The sequence below is a fragment of the Anastrepha obliqua genome, chromosome 2 (genome assembly GCF_027943255.1).
Source record: "Anastrepha obliqua isolate idAnaObli1 chromosome 2, idAnaObli1_1.0, whole genome shotgun sequence".
NCBI lineage: Eukaryota > Metazoa > Arthropoda > Insecta > Diptera > Tephritidae > Anastrepha > Anastrepha obliqua.
In genome coordinates, this window is record NC_072893.1 from 73192438 (window position 1) to 73212969 (window position 20532).

Sequence of the window (20532 nt, forward strand, 5' to 3'; positions counted from 1 at the left end):
CGCCTAGAGCTGCATAGTTTTTATTGTAGAAGTCACCAGACTTTTATCAAAACATAAACAAATTAAATACATAAAAACCAAAAAGAAATAGTTACAACATGGGAATACGTCGCGTTCCTCCACAGGTGTATGTATGTAGCGGGTACGTTTTATACCTCTGTGCATGAGTATAATCTAGCAAGTGTGGCAAAATAAATTAAGTTCACATTTGCAGTTTTTCACATGCAATCTAAGGAATTTATTTAGACACCACTAAAAGTGCTTGCAAAACACCACAAAAAGCAATATAATTGTAATTCAAAGAAGGCTATGAAAGGGTAAATTCACATATTCATATGCGTGTGGTAAATATGTAAATATATGCGTGTGTGTATATGCATGATATAAAGATATGGATATGCATGGTATATATATATGTATATATACATATGTATAGAAGTTCTGCATCTAAATAGGAAATATTTGTGTGCTCTCTTGTTTGCTTGGCAGTTATAGCTTATCCCACAAACTACCTCTGTAACCCTCTTATGCTTCTGCTCTTTCTCGTTCTCGTTCTCAATTATTCCATTGGCTTCCTTTCTATTTACTTGCAGATTCAAATATTCGGCTACAATTCACAACTCTATGCAAACTTCTCGGACGCTTTGAATCGAGCGCAAGGCATTGTTGGTGTATCAATTTTGCTGCAGGTGAGTTTTAGTGTTGGCAAAGGAAAACTTTACACAGAGTTTGTGCTACGCCAAAAGTTTTGCATTAACTGTATATCTCTATCGTTGCAAAGGTAAATTTATTATGTCCTTTTGTATAACACTGATTGCAAGTTAAATCTTTAAATTAAATGTATTGTTCAATTAAAATTTAAGATTTTTTAAATTAATTAAAAACACTAAACTATTAAAAGGAGTAAATATTTGCTGCTGTGTTAAAGTCTAGGATATCATCAAAAATCGGTAGTAATTGGCAGGAATGTATTTAGCAAAGACAAGCTTTGTGGGAAAGTCAATTTAAGTAACGGCAACTTACGAGACAGGAAACTTAAGGTAACGGGCGTATGAAGGAAAAGTACATATATAAGTACGTAGGAAACTGTCAGTGGACAAAGTGCGAATACGATTGAGAGCAGAAGAATGCGGTAAGTCTAACCTGGGGAAAGTTGAGGCCGATTGTAGAGTGGAGAACGATCAGTTAATGATTAAAGTTACACAAGATATAAAGTGGCGCAAAATTAATCACCCAATTTTCTTTTTGAATAATTCTTTTACTAAATAAAAAACAAAAAGGTTTTGGGTGATGGAAATCTTTAATTTGACTTTTACACGCTTGCATCTCTGTATACTGCAGATGTTTAGTTCTGATGCGGGCTCGGTAGTCTAGCGTAAGTGCACTAGCCTGCCATCCCAGAGGTTGTGGGTTCGAATCCCATGTAAAGCACGGCCCCCGGACTTTTATAATTTACCTAATTTCCCTGTTTCTAATAAAACAAAAAAAATTTCATTCTTCAAACCGAAAAACTTATACTTTCCATCCTTAGCCCCGCACAATAGTCGCATTATTTGCATTGTGGCTGCTAAAACAAGCAAAAAACAAACAGTTACACATTGCATCAGTGGCGCCAGCAAGAGGAATCGGGTAACCGCTGTAAGAGACACAACAAATTTAGCGAAGTACTCAACCATCTGTGTGATCCTTTTGCCAGGAAAATGTGACACACAGATGGCGCTTCAAGCAGTAAGAAGGCGTTGCTCCTAAACAACGACAGATGGGCGACTACTTAGGACTGGTAGCGGCAGGCTAATCACCTACCCTGTCAAAAATCAAATAGATTAACAAAACCAACGCAAGACAGAGTCTTTTCGAGGCGCTGTTCTCCCGACAGGAGTGAACAAGGAAAATGTCTTTCAAACCATAATTTCTGCTTTTAGCAATTTTCTATTTTTACATATTTGTAGCACCTCCATTGACGGATGCTGAGCAGAATATCTACAACTTTCGCTCGAAAAGCATATTAAAACAACTGAAATTCACTGTGAAGTTGTTGGTTTCAACAAAACTCTATTCCGCGAAATTTTTTCTATTTTTCGATATTAAAATTGCCCAGCCGCTGCCGTAGCTGTATGGATTGGTGCTTGACTAGCATTCGGAAGTGCGTAGGTTCGAGTCTCCGTGCAGGAAACAGCATAATGAAAAAGTTTAAAATCTAAAGCTTCCATTCGGAGTCAGCTTAAAACTGTGGGTCACTCAATTTTCGAAACAATATGAAGACGCACGGAGGAGGAGGAGCTCGATCAAACCGTTAACAGAAGCGCGAGCGCCGAGTCTGAAATAAAATGGTTAATGGAAAAATTGGCGCGGCGAAGGACATGAAAATACTGTGTAGTGGTAGCCTGGGTTTAGGCAGCTTGAGCAGCTGGTGAAGTTGTAAATGCGGCAACCATTCTTAAGATTTTGATATCGAGGTATGTTGATACAATATTTTTACACATTATTGATAATATAAATATTGCCGATAGATGACTTGATCAAGAAGATGCAAAATGCCACAAAACCACTGAACACTCAACTCAACTTATTTCAAACGTACGCGGTTCGACCGAAGAATTATTCAACTATATTCTGGAGTAAGCTGGCCACCAAATCCGCCTCATTTAATGAATTTGTAATCATCTCAATAATAAATATCTGATATGCAAATAAATCAAAGATAATTCGAGTTTCAAAGAACAACACATATTCAGCGCGAAATTGCCGAAATATGGACCAAATTATATATAAATTTGAATTCAAAATCTATAATACTGCATAAGGAGGAATATGCAAAATACCACATCATTTATTATTGTATATTCTTTACTACGTATGAATGACTCCAACTAAAGTGATCCAAGTACTTCGGACATCGTCGTAAATTTTTCATAAAATTGCTTTATTTGTAGTCTTGGGTATTATAACAAGTAGACTGAATAGATTTTGAAAAACTTTTATAATTAATTTGGAAATTTATTTAGTATTTAAAATATAGATATCGAATTTTTTGAAATTAAATATTTTCGGTTATTTTTAATATTTTTAAGAAATCTTTTTTTTTGGATAAATTTTCAAAGTAATGTAGTACGTAACGACGCTTCGATTAATTTGTGAACACGCATAACATTCGACTACAGATGCTAGTGTTTCGCTAAAGCAGTATTTTACCCTGGTTTTTTACTGGTCCGCTGTACGTATTTGAATATAATTGGAAAAGAAATGGGAATCCCACAATGAAACTTGCAGTGAATAGTGAGCAGAGTCTCAACTATTTATGAAAACCAAAATTAATTAAGGGGTTACATACATCCAGCAGCGCTAAAAATACGTTAAAAGAAAAACTGTGTTTAAAAGTGATAACAATAGAAATAAATATAAAAAAATTTCATACATTGCTTATTAGTACTTAAACTTTGCATTTCGCTATTTAAAGCACGAACTTAAAATTAATTTTTGAATTTATTTTGTTAACTTACGTCTAATCTCCCATTCCAGGCTCATATTGTATGCCTTCATGATCAGTGAGCAATGAATGTTGTTTATTTTTTTCCAGTCGACGAGATGTTTTGGCTTCTTTTGTTCGGATCGAATTTTCTATGAGGCCATAGTGGTACCCCTGTTATTCAAAGTAATATTTTCATTCTTAATAAACTCTTTGCTCCGTCATTAAAAGTAGTTATTTCAACTACTCTGCGACTACCTGCACTACATTTGTTCGCTTCGAATGATCAAAAACAACTAACCTTTAGTTTCATAAACCTTAGGATATCGATCCTACCAATACTCTCATAATGTTTTATAGATGTCTCTATACATAGATACATACTTCAGAATAACAAAAGAACCGACAGGTTAAAGGCTCTGAAAGTAACGGCCAGCTACCTCAAACAAAGGACAGCCACTTGTAAGCATCAAACCCTCGTCGGTCAGTTACATTTTCTACCATAACTTTGTATCTATGGGGAATTCTTATAAGAAATACGCCTACAACTATAAGAAAGTAAAAAAAAATCGATTTCTTTTTTTTATTCTGGACGTATGTAACCCCTCATATAAAAAAAAATGTTAAACCAAAAAGTTAAAAGAAAACTTTTCAAACGCATCTTTTATCACAAAAAAATAAAAAAAAAGTTTAATGTTAAAACAAACTAAAGATATTCCACTTTAAAAATCAATTTTCTGCACTCCCTAATTTCCCAGTAAACTCATACCATGTATTTTTCTCTAAATTTTAATTAAAAAAAAAAACAAACTTCAATCTGGTATAATTTCGTATTAGTTAATGTTCACAGAAGCATTACATTTTTGTGTGGTAATTTTTGTGATAATTCTAGAGGGCCCTTACTAAACTAACTACAATTTACCAGGCTACAAGAAGCTTTGCGGGCCACCAGGCAGCGCTCAGAGCAGAGGAAAGATGAGCAAGGCCTAGCCCATCATTTCTTAGTGAGTTAGTGAACATTTCAGGCAAATACTAACAGGGTTCTGGACTATAAGCCAAATGGTTACCGAATTCGCAGTCCCTTAAATGGACTTTTATAGGAGCTATAGTTATGAAGAAGAGAAACATGTATCTGGACATGGCCGCAATTGTTTTGGAAAATTGTTTATATATAAAATATACTTTCAAATTTTTTTGTTTTAAAATGTATTTTTTTGATAAAAATTTTTGAAAAAAAAAATTTTTTTGCAAGTTCTTAAAAACTAAACCCAACTAATTAAAAAAAAAAATATACACTTTTTAATTTTTTTTTTAATTTTTGAAAAAAATTATTTTCTGAAATTTTTTTAAAAACTTTGGTCGCATTTTTTTTGAAAAATTGTTTATATATAAATATACTTTTGAAATTTCTTTGCTTTAAACTATATATTTTTGCTAAAAAAAATTTGAAAAAAAAAATTTTTTTGCAAGTTTTTAAAAACTAAACCCCACCAATTTTTTTCAAAAAAAATTGTACTTTTTTTAATTTTTTTTTTTTAGTTTTGAAAAAAAAATATTTTCTGAAAATTTTTTAAAAACTTTGGTCGCATTTTTTTTTTTGGAAAATTGTTAATATATATTATAAAATGTGCTGTTGAAATTTTTTTGTTTTAAATTGTATTTTTTGTTAAAAAATTTGGAAAATCATTTCTTCCTGCATTGTACTTTTTTTTAATATTTTTTTTTTTAATGTTTGGAAAAAAATTATTTACTCAAAATTTTTTGCTTATTTTTTATCATTAATATCTGCGACTGTGGTTAGTAATCCCTGAAAGATTCACAATGTAGGTGTTCGGCTTAATCTATCTTCTGTATCGAAATAAATATCTACTGCATTGTCTCGAAAGGCAAGCCAAGCGCCAATAAGCTGTATCGGTGTCTTATAACTATCCTCTTCAAAATTATTATTTTATTATATTACATATGCAGCTTCGCCTACTTAATGCCATTACACTCAACATAATTTCATTTATATAACTTTATCATTCCTTAGTATTAATCTTCCAATTATCCAATTGATAATCATTTTAGCTTGGTGATCTCTCCAATCCCGAATTGCGTATGCTCACCGATCAGTTGGATCGCATACGTTTCGGTGGCGATGAAGCGTTCGTTAAACGTCTGTCCATTCGCGGTTTACTGCCGGAAACAGATCAATATATGACGTATGATGGCTCAACAACAGCGCCTGCCTGTCATGAGACTGTCACATGGGTTGTGTTGAATAAACCCATCTACATAACAAAGCAACAGGTAAGTGGTAGAGAAGAAAGTGTAATAAAAACTGCAATGCCACATTGGTTATCTACTGACAGTGACCACTTGAGTGTATTTTTTTGATTGAAAAAGGTAACACGTTTATGTGTTTGTGTATACTCTTTAAAATGCCATACGCTGATTCACATTACAATTACACTTTGAATCTATTCATTTTATTAAATGCAAAAAACATCATCGTGCTTCATAATGACTATGTACATCAACTTTTTTATTGCCTGTTCTTTTGTTGTTATTATTAATGTTTCTGTTTTTTGAAGATTTTTTGCTGCAAAGCAAATGTCAACATTAACATTTGAAGAATATGTAACCTTAAGAAATACTTTAATGCCAAGCAGTCTCAAAGGATTTTCACAATCAATGTTTTTTAATGTGAAAGTGAGGTTCATCAGGGCGTATGAGCAACATGGGTACAACAACATGTTTGGTACAACGATACAAGCAGCAAACCCAACAGCCGGCATGACTTACTCACTGACTTACTGACTGACTAATGATGACGATGATAATAGCGTTGATTTTGTTGATGGGTTAGATAATAGTGGTGACGACAGTGTCATGTGTTTGATGAAAAGTGGTACAAATAACTTGAAGCTTTCATTGGTAATTGAAAAAATAAAAAACGCGCTTTGATTTTAATGCCTACTTAGAAAGCATATATTATTTTCGTTATGCTGCACAAGCTAAAAGATAAATATGTTTTTCTTGCTAGGCGTGGACTTTTAAACTTCATTGCAATAAATAATAACAAGGGCGACTCCGTCACACATTCGGTTTATTTGTGAACCGATGGAAATATATTAAAAGCTGTTGGAGCTGTATGAGAGCCGTTTGTCCAATTTATAAAAATACCCTTTCACATTTTTTGAGTGTGTTGGATTTAGATTTGGCTAGATTTTGAGTAGTTGCTGCATGCGTTGGCCCAATTTAAATTTTTCTGTTGCATTTTGTTTGTTTGTTTTTAAATTTTTGCTGTTTAAATTTTACTCTACCCGTAATAAAAATGGAAATAACATTGGAAAGTTTTTGAGCAGCTGTAATAATTAAAAATTTAATAATTAAAATTTCGTCGTTGCCGAATGGGTTGGTGCGTGACTACCATTCGGAATTTGGAGAGGTTTGAATCTCGGTGAAAGACTAAAATGAAGAAACATTTTTTCTAATAGCGGTGGCCCCTCCAGAGGCAAAGGCAAACCTCCGAGTAAATTTCTGCCATGAAAAAGCTCTTCATAAAAAATATCTGAAGTTTGGAGTCGGCATGAAACTGTAGGTTCGCCCCTCCACTTATGGAACAACATCACGACATACACCACAAATAGGAGGAGGAGCTCGGCCAAACACCCGAAGAGGATACACGCGCCAGGTATACTTGTATATACATACATATATAATAATTTAAGATTTATATTGGATAACACTGGCCTTTATGCTTACGAGTATATTTGTGTCTGTGTAAATTAGTCAACCGATTGGAATAATGTTTCTTTGATAAAAAGAATAGAAATGTTTACTATTACTCTGTTTTAATAAATTTTACTAATTATTTTGTAAAATATTAAAATTTTGAGAATAAATGGAATATATTTTTCAAACAATTGTATTTTGTGCGTTTGTTTGCTTGACGGGAACGGCATGATATTTTATTTTTATTTATTTTTATTATCATAAGTTGCAAAAGTTTTGAGATTAAAAACAAGGGTTAATACGCAACGTAAAGAAAAAAACAATTGTTAGTTCTGCACAGAACAAAATTTACTCTACTCCCACTTCAAAGTGACTAAGACAAATTTGTTAAATTGGAATTACGCAAACTTATCTCAAGTCCCATTGGTAACTACAACTACAAAGAAAATCCTCCAAGTATTCAAAAACAAGCTGGTTGTTTCAGCTTCAGTTATTTGAACGTTTGAAGAAAAAGTCGTCAATTATGGCACTACTTATATTAGCCTTGGGTAGGCAAGTTAAAAAAATGTATCATAAGCTAGCGGAGTTAAGATGATATCATGTTTTGGTTAGTTTTTTCAAACAGCCACTATGCAAAAAAAATCAAACCATTAGAATGGGGCTCTGATTAAAATGTGCTATTTGTTTTTGATAAAAAAAAATATTCTAAATCTTTTATATTATTTAGCAAACTTGTTTAAGTAAAAATTTTTAATTAATTCAACTTCTATTTGTTTATTTCATTACCGGCTTCTCCAACCAAGTTTAAAATTAACATCTGTTAAAACTTAAAGTTGTACAATTTCAGTACGAAGCTTTGATATTTTAAATTTTAACAGTCTGGAAAAAGTTAATGGCTGAAACCGGGCATTCGTTTTATAACGGGACTCTCTGGTTTCAACACTGAAATGGTTACGAAACACTGTGCAAGAAAAACACTGTCAACATATCTGTAGCTATCTTCGGCACCACCGGCAGAGTGACACTGATGTGCTGCTTGACACATTTTGGTCATACCACAATTTTTCAGCCTTTTCTTATTCAGCCACTTGAATTGTTTTGGTTTTTGAAAGAGCATGCTTGGCGTTTCGTGTTTGTGTGTGTATGTATGTATGTTCAGAGGAGGGACTCAAAATATATATGCACAAAAGTAAACATAAATATTTGTATGTGTGTATGCATGCGAACATCGCACTCGGTGTGTCGCCCAGCATGGCTCCCAGCACGCGCATTTTCAATTGCTTGTGTTGAAGGTTGCTCGTGCCTTTTGGGTGCGCTGCGCCCTTGCCTCGCTTCCGCGCTAACTGGCTTCAACGTTCTTGCTTATTTTGCCTGCCAGTTTTAGGCGTTTCATGATGCCCGTACTTACATACTTGTGTGTACTCGTGTACTTGTTGCTGTCTACTTAAGTGCACCCGAGCAAAAAAGTAGGCTTCTTTACGTGTTTCCTTCATTCCTTGCTGACTGTTATCTGCTTTAGTCACTTTTTTTAATTTTTGCGTTTTTTGTATTTTTTTTTTTTTTTGTCTTCTCCGTGCAGCAATAAGCTTTGCCTTCTGAAGCAGACAATTTCTGACAAATTCATCATGTCATTTAATTAATTATTTACAATGTTTTTCACGGTCGTCACAATATGAATTCTAATGATTTTTAACGTCGACACGCAAATTTTAAATAAATAAATAACTACATCTGCACATAAATATATTAAGTTCTTAGCATAATGAAGATATGTGGTAAGGCAATTAGGTTCAAGCAGAATAAAGTATTTGAATTAGGGCTTTGTAGAACGGAGTGTAGCAAAGCAGCAGCAGCAGTTCGGGAGACAAGCGAAGCTAAGGTTTAAAGAAATTTTTTGCTCTCAGCTTTAAATTATCTGCTTAACAGAAAAATTCCAACAATTAAATTAGCCTTATTTTTTGTCTTTTTTTGTAACTCTTGCCATATGCGATCCGTTTATGCTATTGTAAGACATAAAAAGGGCTAAGAATTGGTGAAGGTCGCTATTTAAAAGACGCTACCAGCAAATGAAAAATTCGGGAAACGAATTATTTTCTTGATTTAAAAAAGAGAAAAAAATGTAAGCACTTTGCGTTAGTAATATAGAAATCTAATCCATTTTCTCAAACTTCAACACGTGGTAGCGACGTCTAAAACTTGTTCTATAAAAATAAAAAAATAGATAACTCTTCACTATTTAGGTGACAGAAGCTAATGGCGAGTTGATATGGCTACTTCTCGAAAAAGTAAAAGTGATAAGCAACATAATGACCTCTAATTCTACTGCTCTAATTAATTTTCATTCATTCTTCCTCTCTCTCTCTCTTATCTTCACAGTCTGTGATGGACCACAGCTTCATTAACAATCCTCCTCCAATTCAATCGCTCTCTTGCTTCAATTCTCCAATTACGAATGTGCATCACTCTTAAGTCTGCCTCGACGTCATCAAACTATCGGCCTCTCTTTCTTCCTCCAATTGGAACCCTATTTTGGATTATTTCGTTGGGCATTCTTATGATGTGGCCATCCATCTAAGCGCTTTAATAAAACATATTACATTTTCACCACCAATAAGGTTTTCAATTTCGTTGTTGTAACGGATGCGATTCATGTCCTTTTCAAGCCGAATAGGACCGTAGATTTTTCTCATTATTATTCTCTCAAATCGCAACAGCTGGTTTATATCATGAACTTTCAGTGTCCAGATTTCAGCGCGATTCATAGTGTCCGTTATATTTTATATAGTTGATTGAATAGTCATTCGTTTATATAAAATTTTGTAAGAAAAATTAGACTTTGCCAGATTCTCTTGGTGTGTATATTTGGTGTCGGGATCGCGAAGAAGTTGTGGCATGCGTTGATGCGTTAAATAAGTATATGTACCACAAGGACTTATCGACAGGCCTTGACATTTAATTTGTTTCTTATTTTATTTTAATAAGTTTTTCTGTACAATAAATTCTTAAAAATTGCCATCTAAATTTGAAAGCTTTTAATAAGAATTTTTATGAAAATGTTGCGTATAAAAAATATCGCATAAATACCGATTCAATTTTAAATTTTTGCTGTCACTTCACGGGTCGTAGTGTCTGGTGACGCCTATTAAAATTTGTCAGGTACTTACTTTGATATCTTTGCTCACCGTCAGTTTTGATGCTCTCCGTTTAGGAGTTAGTACCTGCCGATGCTAGAGATGTAGCTCACCTATATTGGTCGACGGAGATGGGTTTCAGAGCGCGCCTGCTATATTACCTTTTCTAGATTTTTTTGGTAAGAGTGCGCCATAACCCCCAGTAGCACAGTAAGCTCATATTTACTAATATGCGGGCAAATATCATTGACCTGCAAATAATATAAAATTTTAATATGTTGCCCCCAACTGCGAAAAAGTCCGATCGACTATCAATCTTGAACGGATTGTCTCTTATTTTGTATTAAAAATGTCTTCGAGATCTGAGCAATACCGACTCTCTACTTCTGTCAATCATCAAAAAGTTAGCTTGAAATCGACTGCATCATTTATGCTGATCAAACAAAAATGAAAGAGCTGCAATATAGATGTTTTAAAAGAAGAATAATATTGAATTTTTTACACAAATTTATTACTAAATTACAATTCCTACAGCGCGTACTTTAAAATCCCCCGGGCTCTTGTGGTACAGCGAATCAGATATTAAAAATGCAGTTTTCTCCCAAAAAAAAATTAAATTAAGTAAAGAGGAAATCTACATGTACAAGTAAAAACGAAATAACAAAACCAAAAAAAAAACAAAAAATAACTGGAAAAAAACTCCAACAATGGGCACAAACCGTAAGCAACAACCACAGACGACCGCATGCCCGTGGCAGTGACCATATCGATTACCTGCACAATTATCGATTCAGCAGCAAGACAAAAAAGCTGGAAAAATCGACCTAGAGCCATAAACGGTAGTTATTCCAGCGCATAACCGGTAGTGGATGTGCACTTTTTACTGGATAGAGTAGGCGAATTACGTTTATTTATTTATAATTTGGTTGTCGGTACACGTATTTCACTTGCTTTTCATATGAAATCACCCGCCTCGTTTTTGTTCTCCGATTCTATTTTATTATTCCGCTTTTCAATGCCTTTCGTTTATTGAAGTGGCTTTTGCGCCAATGTCACAGAGATTTTCGCCTTTCCTGATATGCGACCATTGCAATAATTGACGTTAATGACTTGCCAGCCGGAGCGAAGGCGAATTGCTTGTGCAGCCGCGGCTTTTCCTTCATCTGCTTTAAAATATTCTTCCTTAGAGTAGCGATGTACGTATGTCTGCGCTGCATGTACGAGTATATTTGTGTGTGCTTAGGTATTTGCTGTAAATTGCCGGTGTCGTTTCCGCAAGGCGGCTTTACTTGCATCCTCTTCCGCTTCCGTTGTGACACACATACAGATGAAATTACGTAAGTGCATGGACGCTGAGTGCAGTGAAAATTGTTTAAATAAATATTAACGTACACTTGCACGCTGGGTGAGCATTGGTGAGGTATGTCGGCTGGTAGTTCTTTAAACTCATTTATCCCAAAACGACGTTTTTCGGACTGGTCTTGTCAAGACAAAAAAAAAAATATTCAACCGAATCGTCTCAAATTTCAATATGTTGTTCACAACATCAATGGCTATCGCCCGTACAAGAATTAGGTATATTATTATTTTAATTATTTCGTATATTTTTGAGTAAAAACAACTTTGAAAAAAACCCGAATTTTAGAGTGTCAAATTCAAAACCTTAAACCTAAATTAAATTTGTTCTTTTATTCTAGTATGGGACATAGCTGTAGTCATACCGATTATTAATTTTTTTGGCTTCTGTGTTTCATATAAATAGAAGAGCCAGAATGGACAATACCGTCCAGGTCCAATTTTTTGGGATGGTCAATTTCAGCACCATTTTTAAAACTATTAAATTAAAAAAAATGATTTTTTCAGTTTTGTATGTAAAAGAAGTTAAATGAAAAGCTAAAAAAATTTAACTAAAATGAGGGGCAAACTCCATTCCCTATTTTTTTTTTTCATATTATGTGAAAAATATACAACAGATTTAAGTTTAATCGGTTTTGTTAACTAATGTTACTCGATAGAATTCGATTACATTATATGTGAAATATGATGTCACGCAAATATTTGCCTTTTTCTTTAACGCAAAGTTGAGCTCGTTTTTTTCCATGACTTTTTTTAATGTATCTGGTCCTATGGCTGCAATTTCTTGTCGAATATTTTCTTTTAAAACTGAAGTGTCTTCGGCTGGTTAGTGTAAACCTTTCCCTTCAAATATCCCCACAGAAAAAAGTCGGGAGCAGTTAAGTCAGGTCAGTCAAAATCACCTTTTTTTGACACTAATCGACTTGGAAACATTTCGTTCAATAAATAAATAGTCAGGCGAGCTGTATGGATTCAGTTGTTGCACAGTTTGAATCTTGTACGGAAACAACTTCAAATCGATCCGTAAAATACGTCGCATTGACCTTTTACTGATGCCCAAAGCCTGAGCACCGCGTTCAGTCGAAAGATTTGGATTTTCCTGTAAAAGCTCCTGTGCAATGGTGATATTGATGTTTGATCTAGCTCTGCGGTGTATAATTGGACGTGGCACATTACTGAGAATACCAGTAGATTTAAATTTAGCATATAATGCACGAATTGTCTTAGGATCAGGTGCTTTTTTCCGAGGAAATTTTGCACGAAACGCGCGTTGAGTCAGAATAATTGAGTTCTGATTCTTAATGTAAAGTTCGACGATTTCAGAACGTTCGACAGGTGTATACTGCGACATGGCTAGAATTCTACTGACGTCTACTTTTTAAAATGTCATACTTTAAGCCACATTTACGTCTACGTCAAAAATTATGGCCAGTTTACATTAGGGAATCGTGTTTGCCCCACCCGTATCATTTTTCTTTTTTTTTATTGTAAAAAAATTCCTGAAAATACCCTAAATTTTCGAGCTCTAGACCACCGGGACCCCTTAATCAAATGTATCAATTATTTCCTATTACTATTAGAATTCTGAAAATAAAAGGAAGGTTTTTTTTTAAAAATTGCTGCTTCTGTTTATTTTCGCTAAGTGACAAACTCCACTAAGCGGGATTTAGCAGCCGAAAGAAATTTGAAAAATGTATGCTCTTCGATTTGTTATTTTCATTGCAGTGCAGCAAATGATACCCGGCATTACCAAAGAATTGTCGCGTGTACGTCAAGGAATGTTTACGAAAATGTTTGGGTTGGATAAGTGGCACTTGGGTCGCGACACCATAAAAAAGCTTATTTATGGTCGGATTTACTTCATACTCGGGAGATATTTTAACCACTTAAAAAAAATTGCTGGAAAAACTAACCCCCACTAAGTGGCGCTGGGGTTAAGGTATTACAAAAACTCGTTAGAATAAGCCGATTTGGGCCATATTTGGAATACAGTAGATTCAGTTTTTATGCGATACATACGTTTCGCAAGAAACAGCACAAAAAAATAGCATAAAAAAAGCTACCAGTTCTATAGTAAAACTATAGATACGTCTCAAAAGTGCTAAGAACCGCATAAATCTGAAATAATGTAATAAAATCGCATAAAAAAAGGGTACTAGTCCCATATTATAACTATAGATACGTTCCATAGACCGCATGAATCAGAAATAATTAAATAAAATCGCATAAACAAGAAATTGTATTTTTTGAAAATTAAATCTTTATTTAAGAAACGTCAGAATCGAAAAATAAATTTACATCGTCAGAAATGGAATCAGACATGTTACGCATTCGTTTAGGATTTGGCGTAAAATCACTTCCATCACTTGAGGAAATGTACACGTCTGATCTGGATGGTGATGCAGGCGGTTCCATACTTGTAGGGTTAGCATTTTTGATATAATCTGTGATGAGTTTTTGCTTAGCTGGTTTAGAATCTTGTTTATATGTACAATTCCCGATAGGTCGATATGCATTTTTTATGCACTTATGCACTATTTCAAAACCGCATAAAAAAAGCCGCATAAAAACAGAATATACTGTATATATATAATTGTATTAACTAGCTAAAAGAAACTGTTTGCGAAAAAAAAAATGACTCCAAGTTTGTTTTCACCCACTAAGTGGCACTGTCGTTACGTAATCTGTAGAAATCGTATTAATATTCCCATTTATGAAAGGTCACTATTTTAGTTCTGTAATACCACCTGTACTAGGGCGTAATAACTTCATGAAATGAGGCTTGAGCTATACAACACGTAAAAGCACAAAATTGCGAATTCCATTTCTGGCTTGATGAATGTGGCCAAAAAATTTGCTCTATTTATATACAGGCACATATAAAAAGGGCTTGCGGTGGCAGTGTTATGGAAATTTTACAAAATTTGAATTCATACCACTGTGCAATAGCATTTCCGGGAGCTAAACTCATATGAGTGTTTTATGAATAAGTGCAAAACGGGTTAAAATGCATATCGGTGAGGACTTTTTAGTTAAACTGCGTGTAGTAAAATTTCATGAGGAAAATTTTTGTAAAACATTTTAACCCATTAGCTCTCTCACAAAGAAGTCGTTTAGCTCCACGTAAAATGGCATTGTTGAGGACCGTAAAAGGTTAAAATGTTTGAGAATATTATCTGACGGAAAATTTCACCAGGGGTAGGCTCGGAGAAAATATTTATGTGAAGAACGCAAAATATATATATATACATATAATAGGCGCGTACACCCTTTGTGGGTATTTGGCCGAGCTCGTCCTCCTATTTGTGGTGTGCGTCTTGATGTTGTTCCACAAATGGAGGGACCTACAGTTTCAAGCCCACTCCGAACGGCAGATATTTTTAAGAAGAGCTTTTTCATGGCAAAAATACACTCAGAGGTTTGCCATTGCCTTCCGAGGGGCGACCGCTATTAGAAAAATGTTTCTCTTAATTTTGGTGTTTCACCGAGATTCGAATCAACGTTCTCTCTGTGAATTCCGAATGGTAATCACGTACCAACCCATTCGGCTACAGCGGCCGCCGTAAAAGGTCACAGAATATAAAAAGTAATTAAGGGGACTTAGGAAATACCTATGCAGGCACTGATCTTAAATTGTTGTAAGTGTAAGCGGATTTCGGTATTTGTGAAGTCCAAAAAGTGATAAAAATCAAAATGTTTGGACGGAGGAGCGTATTCGATAATTTTTATTCTTTGCCTATTTGGGCCAAACAAATATTTAGAACTGCCTACTTAGTTGTAATTAACTATAAGAAAATCGCATTTATGTTGTCCTACTGAAAATTTTTGCATTCACACTACAATAAATATTTGAAAAGTTTACTACAAAGATTAGCAAAAAGCAGATTTGCATAGAACCAGAGAAGGTGAATCGAATTCGAGTTGATTTGGGATATAAGGAAGATTTTAGATTAATTAAAAAAAGGTCAGCTCCAGTTGTTTTATGCCAGGCGGAGCAGTGGTCATTGTCAATTTTGCTTATAGGTAAACGCATACAGGTATATATTTTAAGATAACCAACATCGCACTACTTATGTGCCACATTTCGTCATACCTAGATACCCACTTATACATATGCATACATGTACTATATGTTGGTACAGGTAAATTTTTTTTCCACATCGTTCTTAGCGGATTCGGATTCTATTGTACATACAATTTATGAAAAGAGCTCCATTAGTGTGTAGCTCTAAGGTTAATTTCAAGTCACCCAAATTTATAAAAAAAAATTATCTTTATTGAATATTATTTTTCTTTTTAATAAAGGGGGGTTAAGTTTTAAGGGCCGGTGTTAATTTGGAATAAAATACATTTTTTTAAGAAATTATTATCATCTCTCTTTTTTATGATAATACTGGTATAGCTCAATTACACGTAAAATAAAATATTGGCCAAACGACCGCCGCGCCCTCAGCGGCACTCCTCCAAAGACCACCAAATGCAAATAGTTCCTTATCTAAAGGGTGGTTAAGTTTCAAGGGCCGGTATTGATTGTAAAGAAACTATAAGTTTTTTAGGAAACTATTATCACATTTCTTTATTATGATAATAATAGTGTAGTTCAATTACGCACGGAACAAAATATTGGCCAAATAGCCGCCGTGGCCTCGGCGGCACACCTGCATCCGATGACCCAATTTTCGATGACGCTGAGGCATAATTGAGGTTCTATGCCGTTAATGTGCCGAATTATCTCATCCTTTAGCTCTTGAATTGTTGCTGGCTTATCAACGTACACCTTTTCTTTCAAATAACCCCAAAGAAAAAAGTCAAACGGTGTCATTGATGCTTAGGTGTGGTTCACATTGAACATCGGCCCTTGAAATTTTAACCACCCTTTACAAACATGTGCCGGGGAATTTTTTGTTTTTGTAATTTGCTTTGTAAGGCCATCTTGCGATTGTTTAAGTGAAAGGTATATATGCATGTAAATATGTAAATAAAAATAATTTTTTTTTGCACGCGAGGATAAGCATTTTTGTCCATATAAAAGACTTGCTCTATATGAACGAGAATTCTTTACATCGCTTGAAGAAATAAAATGGTGAAAAACTTAAAATTTTGACTATAATACTAAAATCGGATGGGTTATAAATCCAGTAGTTTTTATTAAAATGTTTGATTTTGAAACTTTTTTAATTTTTTGTGATTTTGATTAACAATTTTTAGTTTTGTTGATAATTCTTACAAATATTTTTTTCATTTTTGTGATTGTTGAACAAAAATTAGTACTTTGATTTTTTTTTTCTTTTTATAAAGCGCAAAGTATTTTAACACAAATGTCCACAGTCTTAAGACGACTCTGACCTGCAAATGGCTTTTATGAGGAGCTTTTTCAAGGCAGACACTGGAGGTTTGCTACTGCCTGCTGGGGAGCGACCGCGTTTAGAAAAACTTGTTCTATCTTTTGATGTTTCATGCACGAAGATTTGCTTATGAATGGTAGTCACGCACCAATCCATTCGGCTACGGCAGCCGCGAGAGTAGCCCTTTTATCGGGCTCGTAGTTGACTTTTGACTTTTTTCCTTATAACTTTATGTAGAATCCGAAACTGCTACGAAATATATCGAAAAAAAGAACTCACTTCAAATTGACCCGCCCTAATGTACGTACTACATATACGTATGCTTTAATTGTGATCTCCGCAGCGACAAAACAGCAGCCGTTCGCTGTAAATGTCAGTGCCATTTTTCATAAAAATTTTTTTTACCTCTCATTTTTCAATGCCTCCCGTCTGCGCTGTACTCATGCATATATTTGTTTGTATTGTACACATTTTCACAGACTTTTACTTTGTTACCTTGGCGGTTGATTTTTTAACGCTTCCATTTTATTGTTGTACGTACTAGTAATTTCCCGTCAGTCGACGGCTTTGTGCCACTGCGGCGCGCTTTAATTTGCTGCATTATCTGCCGCAGCGTAGTGAAGTGCTGTAGAGAATGCTCTCTGTCTTTACAACAGATAATATTTCCGCATTTGCTATGCCTCCCATTCATACACGCCCATACACACATACAACTCTCGAACTCTCATACCTATGTACCCATATAGTCAGCCTTTATCCTTTCGCGTAGAGCAGATCCGTGGCATACGCGCACGTGCCTTCACTTCCGTCTACTTTTGGTCCACTTTTTGTCTGCTTTGCATATGGATGAGCAAATGTACACACGACGATTTACAGCAACACGCATATGAGTACGCATATTTGTACTCGTAAGTATGCTTATAAATATGTAGGGAGCGTGCGAGCGTGTGTATTTTACTAGTGTCATTTTGTACGCCGTTGTGTTGTTGTTGGTTCGCCCGCGCGCTACATAATCAAGTCTCAGGGGCACCATTGAAATGCAGCAGACCGCAATCTGCTTTGGTTGGCTTTCTCTCGCATTTTTTCTCTTCATTTCATTTTTCACTGTTTCCTCCTCTCTTGTATTTTTGTTTTTTGTTTTGTGTTTTTTTTTACTCGCCTGCTTTTCGACCACCCGCTGCAGGCTGCCATCATTCGCTTAATTAACATTTGCGTTACATTTTTGTAGTTCATTTATTTAAGGTTCACTACAGTCGACGCCATCCTGCCTACAACTACATGCACGTGTACATATGTGTATTTTCATGTACATATAAATCTATGTACGCGTTTACTCAAGCACATCCCGAAGTTTTTGTGCGCGTTGGTGTGCATAATAACGCGCGAAACTCACGTGTTATCATGTCAGTGCTGGCTGTAAAAGTTGTGAGAAATTTTTGAAGCAATAAGTCAATATGTCGCTTAAAGAAACTCTAAGGCTTTGCATGGGTGCACTTAAATTTGAGTATTTAAAAATGTTGAATTTTGTTGAGTATTTATGTTTCTTATTTTTGGTGGGTAAAGAATAAGAATCTCTCATACACACTATAAAATAATAATTTACCCCAATCACGATTAAAACAATAATTTATCATGAAGAGCTTTAATGTGCATGATATAAGTGAGAGACTAGTCTCATTTCCATTATTTTTTAAGTGATGTGATGTTTGAAATAAGAGTATATATACATATATATATATATATATATATATATATATATATATATATATATATATATATATATATATATAAATGGCGCGTACACCCTTTGTGCGAGTTTAGCCGAGCTCCTCCTCCTATTTGTGACGTGGTTCTTGATGTTGTTCCACAAATGGAGGGGCCTACAGTTTTAAACCGACTCCGAATGGCAGATATTTTTATGAGGAGCTTTTTTATGGCAGAAATACAATCGGAGGTTTGCCATTGCCTGCCGAGGTGCGACCGCTGTTAGAAATAACTTTTCGTTCATTTTGGTCTTTCACCGAGATTCGAAGCTACGTTCTCTCTGAATTTCTAATAGTGGTCACGCTCTAACCCATTCCGCTATGCCGCCATGAAACAAGAGTATTCTGTACCAATGCAACTTCCTGCACTCTGTACATTAAACGTTAGTTTTTTGACTGAATAAACCTTTCTTCGTCTTTATTTGACAATTCGATTTCAAATGTTGGCGATCATAAATTTTTTTTTTAATTATATTAGCCACAATTTCATGATATACATCACGATTTATCGCAGTCTGCAATCCAGTTCCTATATTGCCTATTCCGGCCCATTATATTTCATAGCCGGGATAGCCACTTTCTGCCTATTCCACATTCCCCTTCTATTTTTCCTTGCAGAATTAGTTCATGTATTGAGTTGGGGAATAAGTTCGCAGCGTTTTAATATTTTCTTTTATTTTACAACGATTTGTTTGCTGTTTGGCAAAGTGTAAGTATTCATTCGATAGAACTATTTCTGCTCTACAAAACTATGTTCATTGTATTTTTGAGTTATTTAATTGTTTGTGCTAGTTTTGATGCTTAGAAATAGAATACCCAGGAGGCAAACATCAACATTTTCGACTCCTGCTTTTTTTCCTTTCATCGAGGTCAAACAGCTACCGAAGCAGCCCGGAACATTTGCGACGTGAGCGGAGCAGGTGCCATAGGCGAATCTGCAGCACAGAAATAGTTTGCACACATCAACAATGTCAACTTTGACGTCGATGACACGTCCCGCAGCGGAAAGCCTTCTTTCGATGAAGAACGTCTCAAATCACTTTTGAAGGAGGGCGGTCACCAAACCAGTCGAGAATTGCGGAAAAATTGAACCGATTCTCAATCACATTCATTCAATGGGATCTACCGAAAAATTGGTAGCCTGGGTGCCTCACGAGCTGAAAGAAAAATAACAAAGAAAGTCGTCATCAAATTTCTACTTAGGATCTCGCCCGTCATCGAGCAACACGCGGTTATAAACAGTGCTTTTTGTACCGTATCGTGACAGGAGATGAGAAGTCGTGAATATGAATCACGAAGTACATCAATATGAAGCAAAGCAAGGAGTGGGTGGGTCCAGGAAATACGCCAAAGCCGAAAGTCAAGCCGGATCTACATCCAAAGAAGATCATGATATTTGTTTGGTGGGACTAGTAGGGCATGGCGTACTAGAAAATGGTCAAAAAGAACGCCACGGTCAACAACGAGCTCTACATTGCCTAGCTGCACCGCGTGAATGAGACTATTCGACTGAAAAGACCAGATCGACATGGTCAAATCATATTCCTTCACGACCACGCCATCGTCAAAGCCGCACTCCAAGAGCTCTAATGGGAGGTTTTTCAGCATCTGCCGTATCCGCAGGATCTTGTACTGACCGATTACTATCAACCAATAAGAAGGCGATAACAAAGAGGTCCTTAAAAACTGGCTCAACAACTCCTTTGACACCAGACCAGGCGATTTTTGGCGGAACTGCATCAACAAATTGG

General features: G+C 35.2%; 1 protein-coding gene across 1 annotated transcript in view; it reads left to right on the plus strand.

Moving 5' to 3' along the window:
• The window catches only part of LOC129238204 (carbonic anhydrase-related protein 10), a 147317-nt gene that overhangs the window by 115946 nt on the left and 10839 nt on the right, over positions 1–20532 (plus strand). Inside the window, exons 5-6 of the mRNA XM_054873246.1 lie at positions 594–689; positions 5537–5758. Coding sequence (XP_054729221.1) covers positions 594–689; positions 5537–5758 — 318 coding nt within the window. The remainder of the gene's footprint in view (positions 1–593; positions 690–5536; positions 5759–20532) is intronic.